Source organism: Suricata suricatta, chromosome 10 (assembly GCF_006229205.1).
Source record: "Suricata suricatta isolate VVHF042 chromosome 10, meerkat_22Aug2017_6uvM2_HiC, whole genome shotgun sequence".
NCBI lineage: Eukaryota > Metazoa > Chordata > Mammalia > Carnivora > Herpestidae > Suricata > Suricata suricatta.
The window spans coordinates 98,472,822-98,493,562 of record NC_043709.1 but is presented as its reverse complement, the minus strand read 5'-3'; the positions used below and the strand labels follow the sequence as shown (position 1 = coordinate 98,493,562).

Sequence of the window (20,741 nt, the reverse complement as noted above, 5' to 3'; positions counted from 1 at the left end):
ATAAAAAAGAGGGCTGACTTTTGTGACAGGGAGCCAGATCTACATGTTCTTGCTGCGGACCCCTAGCTGGTAAGGGGCAGAACTGAGATACACCCATCTAGGACCGCCTGGCCCCTAAGACAGTGTCCTTAACTTCTATTCAGAAGGGAGTTCAGAAACCCTGTCCCTTTACTTCCCTTTTCTTTTTTTTATTATTTTTTATTTTTTTAAATAATAGTTTATTGTCAGATTGGTTCCTTACTTCTCTTTTCAATAGGGCTTCACTCACTTTCCTAAGTTCCCTGGAGTCTGATGCCAGACCACAGAGGAGCGAGGAGCTGGACCTGAAGACTCCCACAGACCCAGACCCTGCTGGACTAGCACCTTCCATGCAGCCCTGGCCCAGCAGCCCCCACTCCTGCTCCACTGACATGGAGTCCCTCTGCAAAGTACTACTTCTCCCCAGTCTTCCTCCTTGCTGATTGGGCCCCAGCCCAGGCCCACCCAGCACAGCATCACTGATCATAATAATCAGGGTAATGAGAGGCAGTACTATTATTTTTAATTGTAATTTGCAGGCCATCATGCCCAGCGGCTCTTGGCTGCTGCAACCAAATACACAATCACATAAAACACAGTAAGGCTGTTAAAAAACACAACTGAACCCCACACTATGCCAGGAAGCTCTGACACATCCCACCCTTCCTACTTTCCCTACACAGCCACAGAAGGGGGAGAGAAAAAAGGGGGGGCAGTAAATTATGGCAGATCCCAGGGGGTGGGAAGCATCTGTTAATTATAGCTATTGAGGAAAGAGGAGAGGTAGTTGTTGGGGCTTGAGAGTGGGAAAGTACAATTGAAAACCAAGTTTGTCTAAAACAAGGGATTATGGATCCTAGGAAAGTCCATAAGGGATCACAGGCCTGGCGTTATTTAGCTTTAACTACTCAGTCATGGGCATCTCTTAAGACAAATCGGTGGGAATCAGGATTGTAATATATCAAAATCTGAATATACGTTCCAGGTTCCAAATCAGTTCCAGTTGATTTTGGGGGTAATTATGAGATGCCCTGCTTGACAAGGAGCCACAGAGCTGGTGCCTAGGATGCCCCAGGCAACAAGCTTCAGCTTCAGCCAGTTCTGCTGAACCCCTCCTATGAACCATTCCAGGGCCAAATGGTATTAAGTGCCACTTCCTCTGACTCCCTGTCCCTACTTCAGTGGGCTGCCGATGTGCTCCTGAGTAGTGGCTATTCCACCCAAGAACAAAGAATACAGTGTCCCCTGGAAATGTTTCTTGGTGACCCAGTAATCCGGCAATCTTTCCAGTCTGGTTCTATCTCCACCCAAGTAGAGGTCCCTACAGGGAACAGAAAGCTTGTTTTCAGTACTCCCAGCACTACTGACAACAGACCTCTCCCTGTCCCCTCTTCACATTTTCAGGAATGTGTGACTCATGGTATGTCCTTCAGGCCCCACAGAGTTGGTGATAATCAAGTATCCTCTGCAAAAGGATCATGGCCCTGCTGTTCTGTGATCCAATGGGGAAGCTAAGGGCTTGCATGGTCAATGATGAGTAAAAAGTGAAAGTCAGGTGGCTACTCAAGATGGGCTGAAACATGTTGAGGCTGTTCCTTGTATGAAACACATAAGCGTGTCTTCTTGGGAATATCCAGTTATCAGTGGGTTATTATTCCAGGTTATTCCATTCCAGTTTGTGAACAGAAGTGTGTTTGTGTGTGTGTGTGTGTGTGTGTGTGTGTGTGTACACGCATGCATGTTCACATGTATGTTTGTGGTCAGATGACAATGGCCCAGAGCAAGTTTACTACCCTAATACTCTGAGGGTAAGGGAGGAGAAGGAAAATGATGAAACTATCTGTTCTTTCCTTAACAAATCCCTTTGGTGGAAATACTGACAAACTTCTCTAACATTAAGTAAAATCTCTAACATCGACTCATGGTATCCTGGAAATTGCACTGAACCTGGAGTCGAGAGACCACATTTGGGCCCAGCCTGACCACCAGCTACTTTGGTGACCATGGAAGTCACCCTACCACTCTGAGTGTTATACTGGATATCTATGACTTTACATATCTTAGTAGATAAACCTGGAGTACCTTACAGGTGTGCTAGTGGTTTTCAAACATGCATTGGTTAAAATTCTGAATAGATTATATATGAGATTAAACCAAGATTAACATCCTATATGCTTTTTAAAAATATATAAAGTGGTGGAGGATACTCCTAGCTCTATTCACATGCATAAGTAAGACATAAACCTACTGTCCCTAAAATACTTCATGAGATATAGTATTAAATACTAAAGGACATAAATCAAAGGATATGGGCTTCAGAGCATGGTCACTGTAACCACTAAAGGTATCACCAATATAAGCAAGGCTCATGGTGATCACTTACCCCACAGAGCCATGAAGATGGAGAAGAAGACGGTGGCAGGATTGTCAAACAGGTGACTCGCCTTTGCCGTACCACAAGCTGAGCTGAGGTTCCAGTAATCACAAGACGTGTCACACAGGGGACACATGGTGAAGGCATTCTGCTGGTCACACATCTCTTTGCTGCAGTTGAGAGAGGTTGCTGGGTCAAGTGGAGCTCAAGTAGGACCCATCCCAGGCAAATCACCCTAAAAACATCTCCCATTTCCAAATCCATGGCTGAGCTTATCAACTCCAAAAGTCAGGTGTGTTAAAGACATTGGAATCAGAGTATTTGCCAGGAGAGCTTTATTTCTGAATTTTGTCAAAGAAATGGATGGGCGACTTCCAAGGTATATATCCCCATCACTAGAAATGTCCTAACAGAAAATTAGTGAGCATTTGTCAGAGATGTTGTACACTGAGTGATGCCTTATAAAATCCCCTCAAATGTGCTGCATCTATGAAGTTGGTGGGGAGCACCAACGACTATGAATCCATTACCTGCCCGAAGTCAGATTCCACCACTATCACACAAGCACAGGCTGTCTTCTTAAACACTATTGGCTGCCCCAAACACGTGTGGGACTCATCATGGGGAGAAGCAAATATAAGAATGTGATTGGATCAACACAAGCTCTTACTTCTAAAGGAGAAGCCATGGGAAGAAGAATGGAGTCAGAGCTGGGTTGGAAGCCTCTTTCTAAGTGCATCAGTTGTACGCACATTTGTTGGATGGGGATTAATTCTGTCAGCATAATAAGAATAATAAAAACTATGAAATGCAGGACACCTCAGTGGCTCAGTCACTTGAGTGTCCAACTCTTGATTTCGGCTCTGTTCATGATCTCATGGTTCATGAGTTCAAGTCCCACATCAGGCTCTGTACTATATCAGCATGGAGCCTGCTTGGGATTCTCTCTCTCCTTCTCTTTGCACCTGCCCAATTTGTTCTCTCTCTCCCTTTCTCTATCTTGTTCTCTCTCTCTTAAAATAAACTTTAAAAATTATTTTTAAAAAAACATGAAATGGGATTAGGAAGAATGAAAGAATAAGGTAAATTCTTCCAAAGTCTAGATTCTATGATACTTGTAGAGTAAAGCATGAATCAAATAACCATTAGCTATATCTTCAGCTATTCTCAGTAAATTTCTATTTAATGGACTAATGAATATAGCTGAAATCCCATTCACTCTTTAGGTGATCAGCTACATTCAATAAATTCAGGCTCATATGAACACTTGCAAATAAGAACCAAAGAACTACTAGCTGTAATTGGCTTCCCCAGTGTCCTTCCACACTACATATTGGTAGGAAGTGAATGAACTCATTGCTCTTGTGTGTAATATTTCCCCTGGGGAATGGGTAGATGGTTAAGCTCACTGTGTGGGGAAAACGGGTGGAGAACTCAAGATGTGATGAAAATGCAGCATTGGCTGTTCCCACAGAGGAGCTGGAGACAGTCTTAGGAGGTAGGCGGCACTCCACTGAAAATTATAGCTGTGATTCCTCTGGAAAGAGGCAGCAGAGGCACTACAAAGTATGGCTGACAAGTGGGAGGCCATTGCCACAGCTGGCTGGCACCCTGTGTGCTAAATCAAGTGCTAGATGAAACCTGGAAGTCAAGAAATGCATGGGCCGAGCTCCCTTTCATGAAGAAGTTGAAGGATTTCCCTGAGGGCTGTCACTGTCAAGTCCCAGCTTTCAGGCTTGTTTTTAATGAGCTATTAAGCCCACAGCAAGGAAAGACCTTCTGTTAGAGAGAATGGAAACTCTAGGTCTCTGGGAGTAAATCCTCATTCCTCCACTGACTTGCTGCTAAGTTCTCCATTGGCAAGTGTCAATAGCAGTGACTCACATCGACAGTATTAAATAGTAATATCTTAATAGTAAATTCAGCCATGCTGCTTTTACTTGGGTACATTCTTTTTTTTTTAAGTTTTTTAAGTGTTTATTTACTTTTGAGAGAGACAGACAGACAGGGGAAGGGCAGAGAGACAGGGAGACACAGAATCTGAAGCAGGCTGCAGGCTCTGTGCTAACAGCTCAGAACTCTCGAGCTATGAGATTGTGGCCTGAGCCAAAGTTGGACACTAAACCAAGTGAGCCACCCAGATACCCCACACTTGGGTACATCCTTATTGGTAACTAGAAAGCAAGGTTTATTCTACGTCTTCTGGGTCAGACAAGTGAGAAGTTGTTATTTTCAAAGAAGAGAGTACCCTTTTAGAAAACAGATTCACACAGAAAACTGTTAGTCTGTACAAATTACAGTTAAGAGTTGTGCTTTTAAGCCATGTTTGAGAACATAGAACTTCCTCAGTGCTGTCCTACAGGTATGTGTCAGGGACGACACTGTGTTGTTTGGGGATATTTTTTAACACGTAGACTTGGGGGTGGGATAATCCTAGTCAACCTTACTCTCATCAAACCTAGTCAATGCCAAAAAAGGTCAGGAATGAAAACACTGTCAGCAACCAGTTTGGTGCAAAGCACTTTGTACAAAATGGCAGCCATTGTAACATGAATACTCCTCAAATCATTTAAATTTGAAGTCAGAATGCTTCATAGGTATTGGGTTGTTTTCTTTGTCTGTTCGATGCAAGCAATTTGAATAGAATTCTGGAGATATTCTGCATTTGGAGGATATTAAAATAACTTTGTATTCTCTGAGAGAGGATGTCTCTCTAGAAAAACTGAAAAGACAACTGGAAAGATAAGGGAAGCTCATCTAGAACTAAAATCACATCTGGATTGCTCACTAGCTGCATAATCCACAGATTTCTTATTAGAAGCAATGTGGCTATAAATCATATATCTTTGATCTATCATTTTCTCAAGAAAACATAAGAAGCTTGATAAATGGCCTGGCAATCCGCTGACCCAGGACCCCAAGGTGAGTGGTGTTCTTAATCAGTAGTAACTCATTGCTCACAAATTAGGTGATATAGGGCCGTCCTACCATGAAGGGAGGAGGTACAATATGGCAATTATTTAAGAAATTCAGACACAACATCTGCTATTAAGGGCTAAGACCTAAAGTAATCAATTTTTTCCAACATGGTTTAGATCAATCACTTTTTTTTTTAATGCCCCAGTCTTTCCTACCCATGTAAGCAAATGCCTACTAAATGGAATCAATCCCTTGGTTAGGAGAGGAAAGCACTATAGACATATCATGCGCATGTGGAACTATTTATTTACTCATAATTGATATTTGTATCTCACATATCAAAGTTGTTGGTACCATTTAAAGTTCCACATCATGGAAGTTTTCTGTTTTTGATATTATACTATAGTTACATGAGACATAACCAGTGAGGAGAACAGAATGAAGGGTGCAGGGATGCAGTGGGCCCTTTGTACTATCTTCCTATTAATCTATAATGTTTTCAAAATAAAACATTTTTTAAATGATACATAGATAATACATTCCAGGCTTAATGTCAACATACTCTACAGTAATTCCAGGAATTACTTCTGCAAGTTTTTAGTCATGCTTAGGAGCAGCTGACAGACACAGATCCTGGAAGAGTATGAATTTGTTTATATTCAGTATTGGGATTCAAAGGCTATCCTTTTGTTGATGGGGAGTGGTATTTTATAAATTTTCATCAAGCCCACAGAGCCTCGATTTCTGATGGATAGATAGCTTTGATTAAAGAGCAGTTCTTTTAAAAAAGTCTTCATAATACACTTATTTTTTTTTACCAGTTATATCTTCTTTACTTATCACACCCCAACCTGAGTCTACAAGACCAACAACCAAAATTTCAACTTTATAACAATTTCAAGCCTTTTTGACTGTGATCTATAGTTTAAAAAAATCTTTTAGTCAGATTCCAGTATGCAAATACTCTGGAATATACACTCTGTCCCCCATAAACATACTTACATAACTAAATAAAATAATATCTTTACTTCCTTTTTATGAATACTAATATTATGAATATTATGAATACTAATATTACATTTCATTTTACTCTATCCTGTCTTTTTTTGGTCCACTTAAAAGGTAAGCATTCAGCTGATTCTATAATTCATTAATGGGTTGCTATACATAGTTTGTGAAACATTACATACTCTTACAGGTAATAGGATATACCTGCAGTGATAATAATGACATTTTACATGAATATATACCTGCATATATACAAGCTCATGTGTATAGGTACATATTTTTCAGCATGTGTAGATCATGGTAATTTCCAGCTATAATGGTCACTGTCTCATGCATTCTAGATGGGGAACCAGGGCACAAGTTCTAAATCTTGACATAAACCAGCATGCAGATGCACCACACCTACACTGGCATTGGCTCTCTACACACAGTATGGAGTTTTCCAGTTTGGATCATTCTGAGGCCCAACTCTCTATGGATCAAACTGGGCAAGGGAAACACAGGAGCCATGTTTCCTAAGAAAGCACCAGGCAAGGCCAGCTGAAGCTACCTGGCTACCGAGGTAGATATGAGCCCTCTGAAGGACTTCACAGCTTATGGAAAAAAGTCAAGACTTGGGAGCAGGAAGTAGCAGAGGTCAAACTGCAACCCTGACAATTATTAGTTGTTGAAGCTGGACAAGTTACATGACCACACTTAGCATCAGCGTCTCCATCTCAGCTGAAAATAATACCTACCTAATAGATTGCAACCATTGATCTATAAAGGATCAGAGAAACTAGTACATGAAAACCACCCAGCACCATGCCTGCCACAAGGTAGGTATCTGGTAAGTATCCATTCTCCCCTCGCGTTCAGTGGCCTGAGGAAAGCAGAACCTCTACCACATATCTCGTGTGACAAAGGTCTCAGAACTCACAGTTAAGAATGCCAAATAGTTGGTCCTGGAGTTTTACACACAAAAATATCAAAACTCTTGTCTCTTATCACAAGGTATTTTGCTTTATTCTAACCACTGGCAACGCCAATTCCAGTTTCTCTAGTTTCTAAGACCATTTCTGTAGCCTGACATGGTGGCAAGAAAAGCTACCTGGTTTCTGCCATTGATGAAATCCTTTCCTCAAAGGAGCACAGCTCTTTGCCCTTTCTCCAGGATGGCCATTACCTCTTCCAATACAGTTACACCCACAGCTTGCCCAGTGTCCTCATCCACCCGGCTACTGAGGGGACATCCTGCTGGTACAGCATGATCCTGGCCCACAGCCACAACTGCTGGTCCAGGGCCTCCACCTAATCCAAAGTGAGCCAACAGGCCTTTTTCATTCAGGACTCATCATTATAACACCCATGAGCTATTAGCAGGAGTATTTACATCCAATGGAGAAAATCTATAGTGAAACAAATATGAGAAAGAACCAGAAATAGGAGGGAGATAAACAAAGTCCCTACTTCCATTGTCCCTTAGGCTAGCCACATGCCTGCTACTGGGTTCCCCAACACACCCCAGACCCCTTATAATAAATTCATTTTGGGGCACCTGGGTGACTCAGTTGGTTAAGCATCCAACTTCAGCTCAGGTCATGATCTCATGGTTCTTGGGTCTGAGCCCCGTGTTGGGCTCTGTGCTGACAGCTAGCTCAGAGCCTGGAGTCTGCTTCACATTCTGTGTCTCCCTCTCTCTCTGCCCCTCCTCCACTCACACTCTGTCTCTCTGTCTCTCAAAAATAAATAAACATTAAAAAATTTTTAAATTCTTTTTTTTTTTTTTGCTTTAGCGAGTTCATATTGCATGTCTATCACTTGCAACTGAAAAAGTATTAAAATACACTAACCCACTAACCATGCTTCACTTTTTGAGGACAGTGCTGCAGATGGCAAGAGATTTAAAACTGAAATATAAGTTAAGTGTCTCTCTTGTCACTTGTACTTTGTTTCCACATACGTTGACCCTTTCAACAACTATTTATAAAGATTCTAGTATGTGCCAAATGTTGTTTCCCTGAATCCTCACAAGAACATCATGAGGTACGAGTTATTATCACCATTTACAGCCAAGGGAAGCAAGACTCAGGGAGTGAACTACCTAGTCCTACAGCTAATACGTAATGCTGTCCATCCTAAAGGATGCAATTTTTAAGTGCTTATACTCTTTGTAGTCTCTTTTCACCAGAAGAACCAGCCTTTATTCTATCTCTTGGCTCTCCACAAGCCCCACATGGGGCCTATCACCTGCAGTTTCCAACTTCCTGAACCAGAGTCTGAGCTCTCCTTTCCAGAACTGCCTGCTTCCATGGTCGGCCTCACAGTGTTTTACCCCAACGGTGTTTGACCATATAAACATGTGATCGCCACCCAACACCACTCAACATTTCCTGCCTTGGGTCTTATAGAAAACCAGAGAAAAAATAAGTGGTGAAGTTGAAGGGGAAATGGATTTCTCAGGCATGATTTTTTTCATCAGGTATAATCCATTTGCCTATATCAGACTCAGGCCCTGGAGAAGAGCTTAAGTAGGAAAGGAAGGGAGCCACCCCAGCACAGCTCTGAAGCCATTCCCAGACTCTGTAGTTCCCAGATCTGTCTCTGGAGGGAAGTTGCATGTGTGGTAAGGGGAGGAGAGAATAGAGGGTGAGGACTTTGGAAGGAAGCGTGTGAAATGTACTTGCAACTGGGATGAATCTCCAAACTACTGCCATGTGGGAACTGAGCCCTTTTCTTTAAAACCGTCTCACCTGGGAATATCTTCTTCAATTGTTGCACATCCATAAAGAAACACGATCACCCCGATTACAGAAGATGGGATGAGGAATGATGTATATAATCCCAGCCAGGCAAAATATAGTCCAATTTTTTCTCCAAAATACTTTCTGAAAAAGAAAGAAAATCGCAACACATAGAAAGAACACCATATACTTTCCTTGTTTCTGTTTGTTCTAAACCTGACCATGGGTCGGCACAAAGGAAAAGAGATGGAAGTTAGATGGCGACAGAGGGACCTCAGAACAAAGATCAGCTGGTCTCTTCTGATATGAATTGCGTTCCCTTGGAATCACACACACACACACACACACACACACACACACACACACACCTGCCCTGGCTATTCCTGTGTCATAGCTGAAGGAAGGAATCCAGCCCTAACAGCAAGCTGAGAACAAAGCATTAATTTTGGCATCTTCCAGACGAACACAAATGACACAGCATCATCTCATGAGTACCACAACCCACAGAAAAACACACCTTTTCATAACTCGCTTATATGAACAAAACATACAAATCATATAATTGGGCATGTATACTTGTGTACAAAAAGCATAAATCCCATATAAAAAGGACTAGATGCATTTTGGTATAATATTAGCAGTGTTTCTTTAGCTGCTGGGATTATGGGTGGTTTTTCATTTCTTTATTTTTCATTGTTTTGCATTTTTTAAACACTCTTTGTTAATGAATTATTTTTATTTTATTTTTTTATTTCAATAATTTTATTTATTGAGAAATTTTTTTACATGTTTGTTTATTCTTTTTTTTATCTTCAATAATATTTTATTGTCAAATTGTTTTCCATACAACACCCAGTGAGAGAGAGGGATGCAAAACTTGAGAGACTATTGAATGCTGAGAATGAACTGAGGGTTGAAGGGGAAGGGGGAGGGGGGAAAAGAGGTGGTGGTGATGGTGGAGGGCACTTAAGGGGAAGAGCACTGGGTGTTGTATGGAATTATTTTTATTTTAAAAAATTAACAAGCCATTATCTTTTTGATCCCCATTCAGGAAGGTAGTAAATTAACACACCAAGTCTCTAAAAAGGGATTTTTTTTCCTTTAAACAAATCTTGGTTATGGATACCTGATGAAAAAAATAAAACCACAGGGAAACAGTAGATTTTATTTCTTGGGAGCCTCTGACATAAAACACAGGAGGGACAAGAGAGTGCAGCCCAGTCTTTGATGTGAGGACGAAAGAATAACAATAGAGAATAGAATTTATTTCTCCACTACCAGAGGTGCTCCTCTCACCTCGGATGTAGATTAATGCGAGAAAATGGGGCCTCCACCCTAAGAGCAAGAAAAATCTCGATAATCTGTGACATCAAACCTTCCCTGAACCCATCAGGGAGTGGAGGCTGCAAGGTAATCATGTGAACTGAGCTGAAAAACAAAAACAAAAACAACAAGCCCCTCAAGGAAAGATGGGACAGGTGAACAGTTTCAGATTTGGCAGAGCATGGGAAGAAAAGACAGTCACCATAAAAGTGAGTACAAAGAAATAGATACAATTTTTTAAGTCACAAAAGACTGAGTATAGGTTAGCATGACACGTTAGAATAACTGGGAGCTCCAGACACAACAGGGGTTTGCACTCATTCATAAGATCCTAGCCGAGAACCGCCACCCAGTACTCATAACGATGGTTAACGAGCAAGGTCAGAACCTGGAAGGGGCCACCTTAGTTGCAGAGGGGCGTGAAAGCACATCCATCTCCCAGGACCATCTCTTATTCAAATCACTGAGTAACAAGGATCAGCAGTCTGCAGTGAGGGAGGGGCAGGAGAGAGACCCCTCTGTGGCAAAGGACTGCTGACAGCTGATGGTGGAAAGGAGACAATGAAGACAGTCAGCACTCCAGAGCCCACATGAAGTACATGGTAATAGCATGTTGTCTGAAGGAACCTGAAGTCTGTCAGACACTGAAGATGAACTCTCACTACGACAAAATCCAAGCTCTGCTCAACCTCTGACTAAGTTGACTCTACTCCTCTTCTTATTGGCTGACAGAAGAGGCACAGCCCATTTCAGTTTTTGTTTTCCTTTAGGTTTATTTATTTGAAAGAGAAAGAGAGACAGAAAGAGAGCACACACATGTGCAAGAGCGCACAGGCAAGGGAGGGGTAGAGAGTGAGTGAGGGAGAGAGAGAATCCCCAGCAGGCTCTGTCCTGTCACCACAGAGCCTGATGTGGGGCTCAGTCTCACAAACCATGAGATCATGACCTGAACTGAAAACAAGAGCCAGATGCTTACCAACTGAGCCACCCAGGCACCCCAAGTCCATTTCTAGGTGTAAATACTATTTACCTCAGTTTCTATTGTCCTTTCATGAACAATGTCCAGAACTCAAAAAAAAAATCTTGAGATACATAAAAAATTAAAAATTCACTGTCAAGAAATAAGGAAATCAACAAAACCACAGTTGCTATAGGTGCCAGAATTATTAGGGACTTTAAAATAATTATAATGGGGCACCTGGGTGGCTCAATCAGCTAAGTGGCCGACTTTGGCTCAGGTCATGATATTGTGGTTTGTGGGTTCGAGCACCGCATTGGGCTCTGTGCTGACAGCTCAGAGCCTGGAGCCTGCTTCACATTGTATGTCTCCCTCTCTCTCTGCCCCTCCCCTGCTCATGCTCTGTCTCTCTGTCTCTCAAAAATAAATAAATGTTTAAAAAATTTTTAATTAAAAAAATAAAAATAAATAATAATAATACATTTTTTAAGGAAGAATCTAATAAAAAAGTATGACAACATGTATGAGAAAACTGGGAACTTCCATAGAGAGATAGAAATACAAAATGTAAAATGGAATTGCTAGAGAAAAAAACGCAATAATGGATATCAGATATGAGAAATGTCTTTATTAGAGTGCCTTAGCAGGAGACTAAACACAGCTGAGGAAAGAATGAATAAATCTGAATATAAGTCAATAAATATTCCAAACTAAGACACAAAGAGAAAGAATAGAAGAAAAAAGTAGCAATCAAGAGACACAGGATAATATCCTAGGGTCTATCATATATGTAATTGAAGTCCCAGAAAGATTAAGAGACAGAAGAAATATTTGAATGGATTATGGCTAAAAAACTTTTCCAAAGGTAATCAAAAACAATAAAACATAGATCCAAGAACTCCAGAGAACCTCCAGCCGAACAAATATAAAAACAAAAACAGAATCCCACATACCTAGACATATCATAATCAAAATTCTGAAAAACAAAGACAGAAAACCTTTACTTAAGCTGGGGTGAGGATGAGAGTGGTACCAGGGAGAGGAGGGTATTATATGCAAAGGAACAAAGGTAAGATTTTACAGGCAATTTCTTAGCAGAAACTATGCAATGCCAAAGATAATAGCGTGCCAACCTTAAAGGATGAAAAGAAAAAAAAAAAACCCAGTCAAACCAGAATACAGAATATTATATGAAAGAGTGTTCCCATTGGGGATAAAACTAGTTCTTTGGAAGCCAAAAGCTATCTTAGGTAGCTTTTAGGTGGTTTTTAGGTGTCCAAAGGACCACAGTATATAAACAGATACACAGTACATACATGGTACTAAAATTTCATGGAAGAAAGCAATAATGGAATAAAGGAAGAGAAACTTTGGTGTCAAGTAAAAATAGTGATAATGTCTTAAGGAGTTTATAATGTTTGTAGGAATGTGACAATAATAGTACAAAAGACAGGAAAGAAGAAACCGAGAGATACTATTGGAAGGCCCATACCCTTTGTTTGAAACGGTATAGTATTTTATCACTTTAAAAAAATTTATTGTCAAGTTAGATAATATGAAATGTATAGAGTGTGCTCTTAGTTTTGGGGATAGATTCCTGTGATTCATCGCTTACATATGATACCCAGTGCTCATCCCAACAAGTGCCCTCCTCAATGCCCATCACCCACTGCCCCCTCCCTCGCTCCCCCATCAATCGTCAGTTTATTCTCCCTATTCAAGAGTCTCTTGTGGTTTGCCTCTCTCTCTGTTTGAAACTATTTTTTCCCTTCCCTTCCCCCATGGTTCTCCATCAAGTTTCTCAAGTTCCACATATGAGTGAAAACATATGATATTGGTCTTTTTCTGACTTATTTCACTTAGCGTAATACCCTCCAGTTTCACCCATGTTGCAAATGGCAGGATTTCATTCTTTCTCATTGCTAAGTAGTATTCCATTGTATATATAAACATCTTCTTTATACATTCATCAGTCAGTGGACATTTGGGCTCTTTCCATAATTTGGCTACTGTTGACAGTGATGCTAGAAACATTGGGATACACATGCCCCTGTGAATCAGCACTCCTGTATCCTTTGATAAATTCCTAGTAGCATTATTGCTGGGCCATAGGGTAGTTCTAGTTTTAATTTTTTTGAGGAACCTACACACTGTTTTCCAGAGTGGATGCACCAGTTTGCATTTCCACCAACAGTGAAAGAGGGTTCCCATTTCTCCACATTCTCTACAACATCTGTTGCTGCCTGAGGTGTTAATTTTAGTTACAAAGCTGTAATCATCATGACAGTACGATGCTGGCATAAGAACAGACACATAAAACAATGGAATAGAATAGAGAACCTGGAATTGGACCCACAAATATATATCCAACTAATCTTTGACAAAGCAGGAAAGAGTATCCAATGGAAAAAAGACAATCTCTTTAGCAAATGGTGCTGGGAGAACTGGACAGCGACATGCAGAAGAATTAAACTGAACCACTTTCTTACACCACACACAAAAATAAATTCAGAAGGGATGAAAGACCTAAATGTAAGACAGGAAATGATCAAAACCCTAAACGAGAAAACAGGGAAAAACCTCTTTGACTTCAGTAGCAGCAATTTCTTGCTTGACACATCTCCGAAGGCAAGGGAAGTAAAAGCAAAATGAACTACTAGGGCCTCATCAAGATAAAATGTTCTTGCACTAAAAAGGAAACAATCAACAAAACTAAAAGGTAACTGAAGGAATGGGAGAAGATATTTGCAAATGACATATCAGATAAGGTATTAGTATCCAAAATCCATAAAAAACTTACCAAACTCAACACCCGAAAAACAAATAATCCAGTGAAGTAATGGGCAGAAGACATGAATAGACACTTTCCCAAAGAAGACATCCAGATATCCAAGAGACACATGAAAAGATGCTCAACATCACTCATCATCAGTGAAATGGTATAATATTATTTTAAAGTAGAATGTGATAAAGATGTAATCTGGTAAACCCTAGAGAAACCACTAAATTTTTAAGATGGGTATAATTAATAGGACAAAATGGGACATGAAATTCAGTCATAAAATATATTCATTTGCAAAGAAGGCATGAAAAGAGGAAAAACAGAAATAAACTGCAGACAAAACAAATAGAAAACAAATAGCAAGATGATAATTTTAAAATATAAATACATTAATGATAACATTAAATGTAAATGTATGGGAAACCCACTTTAATTATAAAGGCATATGTAGGGAAAAAAGTAAATAAATAAAAAGGATATACCATGCAAACATGAATCAAAAGGAAGCTGGGACATATAAAAAAGCCTTCAGAACAAAGAACATTACCTGGGATACAGAGGGGCATCAATTTATGATGTGGTCAATTCATTAAGAAGGCTTAATAATCTTAAATGCATACAGTAAAATGCATACATCAAAAAACATAGAATAAAAACCAATAGAACTAAAAGGATGAATAGACAAACCTTCAAATGTAAATTGGAGATGTTACTATTTCTCTCTCAAATAATGGAGAGAAAACTAGATATAAGATCAGTAAGAACATAGATGTCACCACACACCAACTTACCTAACAGTCCACAAAGCAGCAGAAAATACATTGTTTTCAATACACATTCACCAAGATAGTCCATATTCTAAGTCATAAAGCTAATCCAACAAAAGGATTGAAGTACTGAAAATTTTATTCCCAGACCACAATTAAGTTAAACTAAAATTCAACAACAGAAAGATATCTTAAAATAACCTCAAATATTTGGAAATTAAACAGAACCCTTCCAAATAACCCAAATAAGGGAAAAAGAAGAAATAAAGAAAATTAGAAAGTATTTTCAATTGAGTGAAGAGGAAAACATATCAAAAATTGTAGGATGCGATTGCAGCAATGCTTAGAAATAGCAATGAATACTTTTACTAACATAAGAAAGCTCTGAATCAATCGTCTAAGCTTACACTTCAACTAGAAAAAGAACAAATCCAGTCCAAAGCAAGAGGAAGGAAAGAAATAATAAAGTGGGGAACAGAGGTCAGTGAGAAAAAAAAAAAAAACAGAAAACTGATAGAGAAAGTCAATGAAACCAAAAGCTAGTTGCTTGACAGGATCCATAAAATTAATAAATTTTCAGTCAGACTAATCAAGGAAGTGAAAGATAAAATACAAATTATCAACATGGGGAAATGAAAGAAGGGACATCACTACAGATCCTATTTTCCATGACCATGTAATGCTACTAGCTGCTTCCTCGTGGGTGCATTCATCCTGCCTTCCTCTCCACTCCACACTGCACACCACTGGAAGAAGAGAGGGGAACAGAGAAGGCAGGAGGCACATAAGACAACAAACACAAACTGCCCTACTGCTCTTGTCTTGATTGTGTGTACAGCCCCACTTTAAATTCTCATGACATCTTTTTCAGGTAAGAAAACTAAAGCTCTCTGGATAGACAGATTTGTCCAAGGTCACATGGCTAGTGCCTGGCAATGCAAGAGTTCGATCCCTTGTCACCTGACCCCTCCATGTCTAGTGCATTTGCCAGGATAACAAAGCAGCCATGGTGACTGAAATTTATTAAGGGCTGATTCTTTGCCAAGCTCTGTTCTAAGAGATTCTAAATACTGTCTTATTTTTATTTTTAGTCCTCACAACTCTATGAGGTAGTATTATGCTATTACTCGCCAGTTACAGATGAGGAAACTGATATACAAAAAGATTAACCCATAGCTAGCAAGAAAGCAGAGACAAGATTCAAATCCAGTGAGGCTAACTTGATATTTCAGCTCCTCACCTCCATAGTATACTGACTTCTAGGAAGGACTTAGAGAAGGAAAGGAAATTGTTGGGCAGAAGACATGCCCAGAGAAAACTTGCTGAGTTGAAGAAGGACAATACATAGCTACTTATCCATCCCTCATCCCCAGCCATGTTCTCATTTTTTTTCTAGTTCTGAAGCCAGATCATGTGAGGCATTCAGCTATTCAGAGACCTAAGATTTCCCCAACAATTCCCTTAACCCATATAGTCTATAAATCTTTGCTCCTGTTGTTTCCCAGACTTAGGCTTAAGAAGCTGATCTGATAAATTAAACCTTACTGAGGTACTTTGTCACTTCTTCCAGGAAAGGAATTACATTCTAAGCTTTATGGAAACACAATACCTTCACCCCTTAAAGTAAGGGATAAGATATTTTGAGGGGCTCTTCTAACTGTTCTACCTAAGCAATTTACTCCTCTTTTTACCATAAAAACACTGTTGACCAGAGAGGTGGACAGGAAGCCTGAATACAGAGCCTAGATACTGAAAAGGAAGGTAGGAAGGTCAAAAAACATTAGGGTAAGAACATATGGAAAAAGAAGGAAAAAAATCAATTATGTCACTTAAGGAAAACAGTTTAGTAGAGTCAAAAATTCAGATGCCTTCAGACGCCAGGCAAGAAGAATAAATGTTTGATGTAGGCCATGCATGACCAATCATTGCATCTCCAGTGTAACACTAGAGGAATCAGGTCTGTCTCCAGGGACCAGTAACCACTCAGCTCCAGCAATCCAGGGTGCCATGTGAGAAAATGGGACCTGTATTGCCACATCCTACATTTTTCAAGAAAAGCTGGACATCTGTATTTCTCCTAATTTTTCAAAGTTGGCAACTAATTCAACTGGAAAAAAATGTATGAGCCAAACAAAAATATCTTAGGACTGGACAATGTCTATGGGATTATCAGCTGGTGCCATCTCTGGTACAGCACCTTCCACTCCTCTTCACCCATTTTGCCCATGCTTCTCTTTAGCAACCATCAGTTTATTCTTATGTTTATAGTACTAATTCTGTTCTTTCTTTGTTTATTCATTTTGTTTTGTTCTGCTTTTAGATTCCACATATGAGTGAAATCATATGGCATTTGTCTTTCTCTATCTGGCTTATTTTACTTAGCACAATACCCTTTAGGTCCATCCATGTTGTTGCAAATGGCAAAATTTCATGCTTTTCAATGGCTGTGCAATGACGTTCCATTATACATACATACCACATCTTCCTATCCATTCATCTATCAATGGACTCTTAGGTTGCACAGGGGTGCCTGTATTCTTTTGAATAAGTGATTTCATTTTCTTTAGGTAAATACCTAGTAATGTAGTTACTGGATCAATTGGTATTTTTATTACAAATTTTTTGAGGAAGCTCCATAGTGTTTTTCACAGTGGCTGCACAAGTTTGTGTTCTAGCCAACAGTGCAAGAAGATTCCTTTTTCTCCACATCTTTGCAACAACACTTATTTCTTGTCTTTTTTAGTTTAGCCATTCTGACAGGTGTGAGGTGGTATCTCATTGTCATTTTGATTTGCATTTCCCTGATGATGAATGTAGTTGAGCATCTTTTTATGTGTCTGTTAGCCATCTGTATATCTTCTTTGGAAAAATGTCTAGTCAGCCCTCTGCCCATTTTTTAATCAGGTTTCTTTTCTTTCTTTCTTTCTTTCTTTCTTTCTTTCTTTCTTTCTTTCTTTCTTTTTTTTGGGGGGTTGTCTTTGGTCTTTAAACAATTTGGATACTAACCATTTATCAGATATCTTATTTGCAAATCTCTTCTCCACTTGTCGACTATTTCCTACACTTTGCAAAACCTTTTTATTTTGATACAGTTCCAATAGTTTGTTTTTGTTTTTGTTTCCCTTGCCTTAGGAGACATGTTTAGGAAAATGTTGCCAATGTCTGCCAATGTCAGAGAAATTACTGCCTGTGCTCTCTTCTAGGATTTTTATGGTTTCAGGTCTCACATTTAGGCCTTTTATCCATTTTGAGTTTATTTTTATGTATGGTGTTAGATAGTGGTCTAGTTTCATTCTTTCCAGTTTTCCCAGCACAATTTATTGCAGAGACTCTCTTTTCCTCATTGTATATTCTTACCTCCTTTGTTATACATTAATTGACCATATAATCACAGGTTTATTTCCGGGCTCTCTATTCTGTTCAATTGATTTATGTGTCTATATTTGTGCCTGTACCATACTGTTTTAATTACTATAGCTTTGTAGTATATATCAAGATCTGGAATTATGACACCTCCAGCTTTGTTATTCTTTTTCAAGACCAAAAAGATTATTTACCACAATCAAGTGGGATTTATTCTAAGGACATAAGGATGGTTCAATATTTGCAAATCAATCAACATGATGTATCACATCAACAAAATGAAGGATAAAAATCAATAAAAAAAACCTTTCAACAAAGTAGGGTTAGAGGGAACATACCTCAAAGACCATATATGAAACCCCACAGCTAACATCTTAATAGAGAAAAACAGAGCTTTTCCTCTAAAATGGGGAACAAGACAAAGATTTTATTCTAATCACTTTTATTAAACACAGTACTGGAAGTCCTCACCACACCAATCAGACAAGAAAAAAAAATTAGAGATATCCATATTGGTAAAGAAGTTGTTAATCTTTCACTATTTGCAGGTGACATGATACTATATATAGAAAACACTAAAGACTCTACCAAAAAATCTACTAGAAATAATAAATGAATTCAGTGAAGTTTCAGAATACTACATTAATACCCAGAAATAAGTAGCACTTTTAAACACTAATAACAAAGTAAAGAAACAGATATTAAGAAAACAATTCCATTTACAATTGTAGCCAAAAAAATAAAATACCCAAACATAAACTTAACCAAAGAGGTAAAAAACCAGGACTCCAAAAGTTATAAAACACTGATTAAGAAAATTGAAGATAATCACAAACAAATAGAAAGGTATTCTATGCTCACGGACTGGATGAATTAATATTGTTAAAATGTCCATATTACCCAAAGCAATCTACAGATTCAAAGTAATCTCTATAAAAATACCAACAGCATGTTTCACAAAACTAGAACAAATAATACTAAAGTCTGTATGGAACCACAAAAGACCCCAAATAGCCAAAGCAATCTTAAAATGGTTTTAAAAAGACACCACATGTCCTATAATCCACAGGCAAATAGATTCCCTGAAGACCATTTTGTCCATTCTCTTGCCTTCAAGACAGATAGCATTCAACCCACATTTGGTATATGGTATGTATCATTCAAGCCCAGTCTTTCACCAGACCTGAACAGGGAGTTTTCACCTTAATGAAGCACGAAAGGCCAGGGTATCAGAAGACAAGACTTCCAGAACCAGGCTGCCATCCCTGAAATGCAAGGTCAGCATTCGGCCGGGCAGCCTAAGGCAGTGATGGGGTTGAATGCTGCTTGTACCATTCCCAAGCAATCAGCTCAGAAGTGGAGCAGACATGCCAGTGAGGCATGTTCCAGGTGAGCTGGCCCTGTCAGCCGGAAGGGCCAAATTCTGCTCTCAACTCCTGCCAAGACCACATCAGCCTGACAGCGTGGCAAAAGCACAGCACCTTCCTTCTTGGGCTTACAAAAAGCTCAGGCTTTCCCAGCCCCTCAGGAGACAGAATGTGGGTAGGTGCTGGGATGCCGAAGAGACAGTGTGGAGCCTCTAATTAGAGTTCACAATGGTTGCTTCTCTGGAAGACAGCCTGGGACTTCCCAGCTACAGAAGAAGCCAGGCAAGCCAGCAAAGGCCTTTCCTTGGTGAAACCATGAGATTGGGCCAATTACCAATGCCCCTTTCCTGCATCTCAGCCCTTGGAAATCATAGCTAATAAGGGGTGAACACTGGGAAGCAGGGGGAGAAATGCAACATTTATTCAGCAGGTACCATATGCCAGGCTGTTGGTTAAGTGTTTCATACACAGTATCTCATTTAATGCCTGCAAAACCTTATAAGGCAAGCTAAAAATTAGTGTTGGAATTAAGGTTAGATTCAGATAAGCAAAAACAGTTAAAAGTGATTTGGTTTGGTCAGGTTTTTAAAAAGTCTCCTTGGAGTAAACCTAACCAAGGATGTAAAAGACCTATATGATGAAAACTATAGAAAACTTATGAAAGAGATTGAAGAAGACACCAAGAAATGGACAAACATTCCCTGTTCATGGATCAGAAGAATAAACATTGTGAAAATGTCATTACTACCCAAAGCAATCGACACATTCAATGCAATCCCCATCAAAATTGCACCAACATTCTTCTCAAGGCTAGAACAAACTATTCTCAAATTCATATGGAACCACAAAAGACCCCGAATAGCCAAAGTCATATTGAAGAAGAAAACCAAAACGGAGGCATCACAATCCCAGACTTTAGCCTCTACTACAAAGCTGCTATCATCAAGACAGTATGGTATTGGCACAAAAACAGACACATAGACCAATGGAATAGAATAAAGAACCCAGAACTGGGCCCACATATGTACGGCCAATTAATTTTTGACAAAGCAGGAAAGAGTATCCGATGGAAAAAAGACTGCCTCTTTAGCAGGTGGTGCTAGGAGAACTGGACTGCAACATACAGAAGAATAGAACTA

The 20,741-nt window shown here is 39.5% G+C and overlaps 1 protein-coding gene across 1 annotated transcript in view; it reads right to left on the bottom strand.

The window, feature by feature from the left end:
* ANO2 (anoctamin 2) overlaps window positions 1-20,741 on the bottom strand; it is a 326,751-nt gene that overhangs the window by 140,966 nt on the left and 165,044 nt on the right. Inside the window, exons 11-12 of the mRNA XM_029955559.1 lie at window positions 9,052-9,186; window positions 2,402-2,562 (exon numbers count right to left, since the gene is read on the bottom strand). Coding sequence (XP_029811419.1) covers window positions 2,402-2,562; window positions 9,052-9,186 — 296 coding nt within the window. The remainder of the gene's footprint in view (window positions 1-2,401; window positions 2,563-9,051; window positions 9,187-20,741) is intronic.